The following is a 3,003-nucleotide window of genomic DNA, read 5'->3' as shown; positions in this document are numbered from 1 at the left end:
TCGTCATTATCATAACCTTCAATTTCCCCTTGACATATGGGCAGCTCGAAATCTATCTTCGGGTCAAAGTCATCAATATTCATACTATTGATACAGAGGTCCTGAAAGAATAACAAACAAGAGGATATATATACATATATAAATACAGGAGGATCTAACCCATATCAAAATAGAATGAAATAATAATATATAATACAGAAAATAAAAAAATGCAATAGATGATGTTTGCCATTTCGTGAATTAACAGGAATGCATCATTTATTAAAAATAAAAAAACAGATAGATTAACCCCTTACAGAAGATCACATATTGTCCCGGGGTTTAGAGAATAGGGAAAGTTTTTGTGCATTACTCTGAAATAGTTTTGTAAACTACAGATAATTCTTCTGCAGTCCAATTGTTTAGCACAAAGCCTGGTGGTGTGGGGTAAATGCCCATAGCCACTCCGTCTTCGATTCCTTCCTCTGATATCACATTTATACCCAAATCCCTCAGGGCATTTTCAATAACAGGCTCTTTAGATGATCAGTCCCCCTGAAACATGTGGCCCCTTGATATGAAGGTGTCACGCAGCGATGGGAAAATCATAGGCTCCCACTTAATATCCTCCCTGGCTAACCTGACTCTCCTCTTTTCCTGGCTCTTTTGAACATTTTTCAATTTTTCCTTTAAAGTCGGGCGATATCCTAGACCAAAACGATCTAGCTTAAAACCGGGAAAAACTGGACTAATATTCCCCTGTAAGCGACTCCCTAGCCCTCTTCTAACCTTGGCTCCTCTTCCCAGGGTCTTTTTCAGTCCCATTTTGGTACAGTTTGATAGCCTAGGCTTTGGAATTTTCTTTCTTTCAGCAACAAATGTGACATTAATAAATTCCAGGGCTCTGAAAGAGCACTCGACTGCATCTTCATCTACTTCAACATATGAAGCGGTAGTAGATATGGAAGCAATGATATCTTCCTCGGCATTAAGGCATACCAATCTCCCCTCAATTACAAATTTGAGTTTTTGATGCAGAGTAGATGGAACGACTCCTGCCTGGTGGATCCAAGGCTTTCCTAACAAACAGTTATAGGAGGGCATTATATCCATTACAAGGAATTCAACCTCATAGGTTGATGGGCCTATGGTTAAAGGAATATCGATCTTCCCTAAAACTTCCTTCTTTGTTCCGTCAAAAGCTCGAACGATGCTTTGTCAATTTCTCATGTGTGTACTATCGACCGATATTTTCTTCAAGGTTACTAATGGCATCACATTCAAGGCAGAACCGTTGTCAATTAGTACTCGCGATAACACATGTCCCTTGCATTGGATGGTAATGTGCAGGGCATTGGGATTGCCCATCATTCCGGACGGGATCTCGTCATCAGAGAAAGAGATGAAGTTATCCGCCTGAATATTTACAACCAGTCGGTCTATTTTTTCCACTGGTACATCTTTCGGTACGAAAGTCTGATTCAAGATTTTCAACAAGACGTTTCGATGTGCCTCAGAGCTTAATAGTAAAGCTAGGATTGAGATACGAGCTGGAAATTTGTGTAATTGTTCAACAATGTTATATTCGCTATGTTTTAAGAATTTTAAAAACTCTACAGCATCATTTTCGGTTACAGGCTCATTAATTGTCGGCTCATCATTTTTCAATAATATCTCAACCCTTTTTCCTTTATCAACGGTCGTCCTTTTCTCGGGTTCACTGGTCTGGTTGGGAGAATAACATCTCCCACTTCTGGTGAAATGGCCTACCTCATCCACCTCTTCCTTAGCAGCCTCTGAACTCTCAACATTCTTTAATTGACATCCATACCTCAAAGGGACCTGCTTGTTGTCCTTATAAGGAAAAGACGACGGAGGCGTGATCACTATTTTAGGGATTAACCTTTCCATAGTCTGGGCTTTCGGTGTGATGACTAAAGGGCAGTTAGTATTGTAAACTCCCTTGGATGTTCCTTCGGAAGCGCAAATCTCAATCTCTTTCTCTTTCGTAGCTTCATGGTAAAATTCCATATCTTTACTATCCATCAGCCTTTGAACCAAGGCCTTGAACTCATCACATTTTTGAATGACATGATCCTCGCAATAGTGGTAGGGGCAAGCATGCTTATTTTCGTTAGCATTAAAGGTCAACCAGCCTATTTTGACCATTTGCCCCCATACCCAATGCATGGATGATTTCACTTCTTTGACTTTGGTAATGACTTCGTTCCCTTTTTCTTCAATAACAATATTAACCCCTGTCCCTGCATGATTCGGGAGTGGGTTCTGAGCCACATTGGGCTGCTCACTGTCACCGAAATTGATGACATTTCTTTGTCTTAATCTATGCACCAACTTTTTAAAGGCCAGACAGTTTTCAATTGAATGCCCCGATGCCCCTGTATGATACTCACATTGAGCATTGATGTCAAACCATTTTGGGTAAGGAGGCTGTATTGGAGAAGTGTGGTAAGGTGACACCACATGTTTGTCATACAGGATTTGGAATAGTTCTTTATAGGTCATGGGGATAGGGTCAAATTGAACCCTTTCCCTTTCCTGTCTTGGTTCTTTCGCCCCTTGCTGGACAGGATTTAATGTTGACGATACAGTGGCTTGTTGTCGAGATACTGTAATGTTATTAGAATCATATTTCTTCACATTACTGACCTCATTATCCTTCCTTCTTGCTGGAGGCTTTCGGCTAGATTCTCCCCCGTCTAGCTTCCCGCTTTTGATCGCCATCTCAATCATTTCTCCTGTATTAACTATGTCAGCAAAATTCTTGGACGAATTTCCAATGAGATGTCCAAAGAACGGGGCCCTCAGAGTATTTATAAAAAACATATTGGTTTCTTCCTCCTCTAATGGTGGATGAACTTGTACAGCCACATCTCTCCACCTTTGGGCATATTGCCTGAAGCTCTCATTGGATCTTTTTTCCATACTCTGCAACAGAATTCGATTCGGCCTCACATCTTTTACGTGCTTATATTGCTCTAGAAAAGCCTTAGCCAAATCCTT

At 40.6% G+C, this 3,003-nt stretch overlaps 1 protein-coding gene across 1 annotated transcript; it reads right to left on the bottom strand.

Moving 5' to 3' along the window:
- Positions 1-525: 525 nt before the first annotated feature.
- LOC120185362 lies at positions 526-2,724 on the bottom strand. The gene is made up of 3 exons (XM_039189606.1): positions 2,477-2,724; positions 1,218-2,287; positions 526-1,058 (listed from the first exon to the last, which is right to left on the bottom strand). Exons 1-3 carry the CDS (start codon positions 2,722-2,724, stop codon positions 526-528), a joined length of 1,851 nt encoding a protein of 616 aa, XP_039045537.1.
- Positions 2,725-3,003: the final 279 nt, after the last annotated feature.

This window comes from Hibiscus syriacus, unplaced genomic scaffold (assembly GCF_006381635.1).
Source record: "Hibiscus syriacus cultivar Baekdansim isolate YM2019G1 unplaced genomic scaffold, ASM638163v2 tig00113098_pilon, whole genome shotgun sequence".
In the NCBI taxonomy this organism is placed as follows: domain Eukaryota; kingdom Viridiplantae; phylum Streptophyta; class Magnoliopsida; order Malvales; family Malvaceae; genus Hibiscus; species Hibiscus syriacus.
Note: the sequence above shows the minus strand (reverse complement) of the source record. Positions and strands in the feature narration are given on the sequence as shown.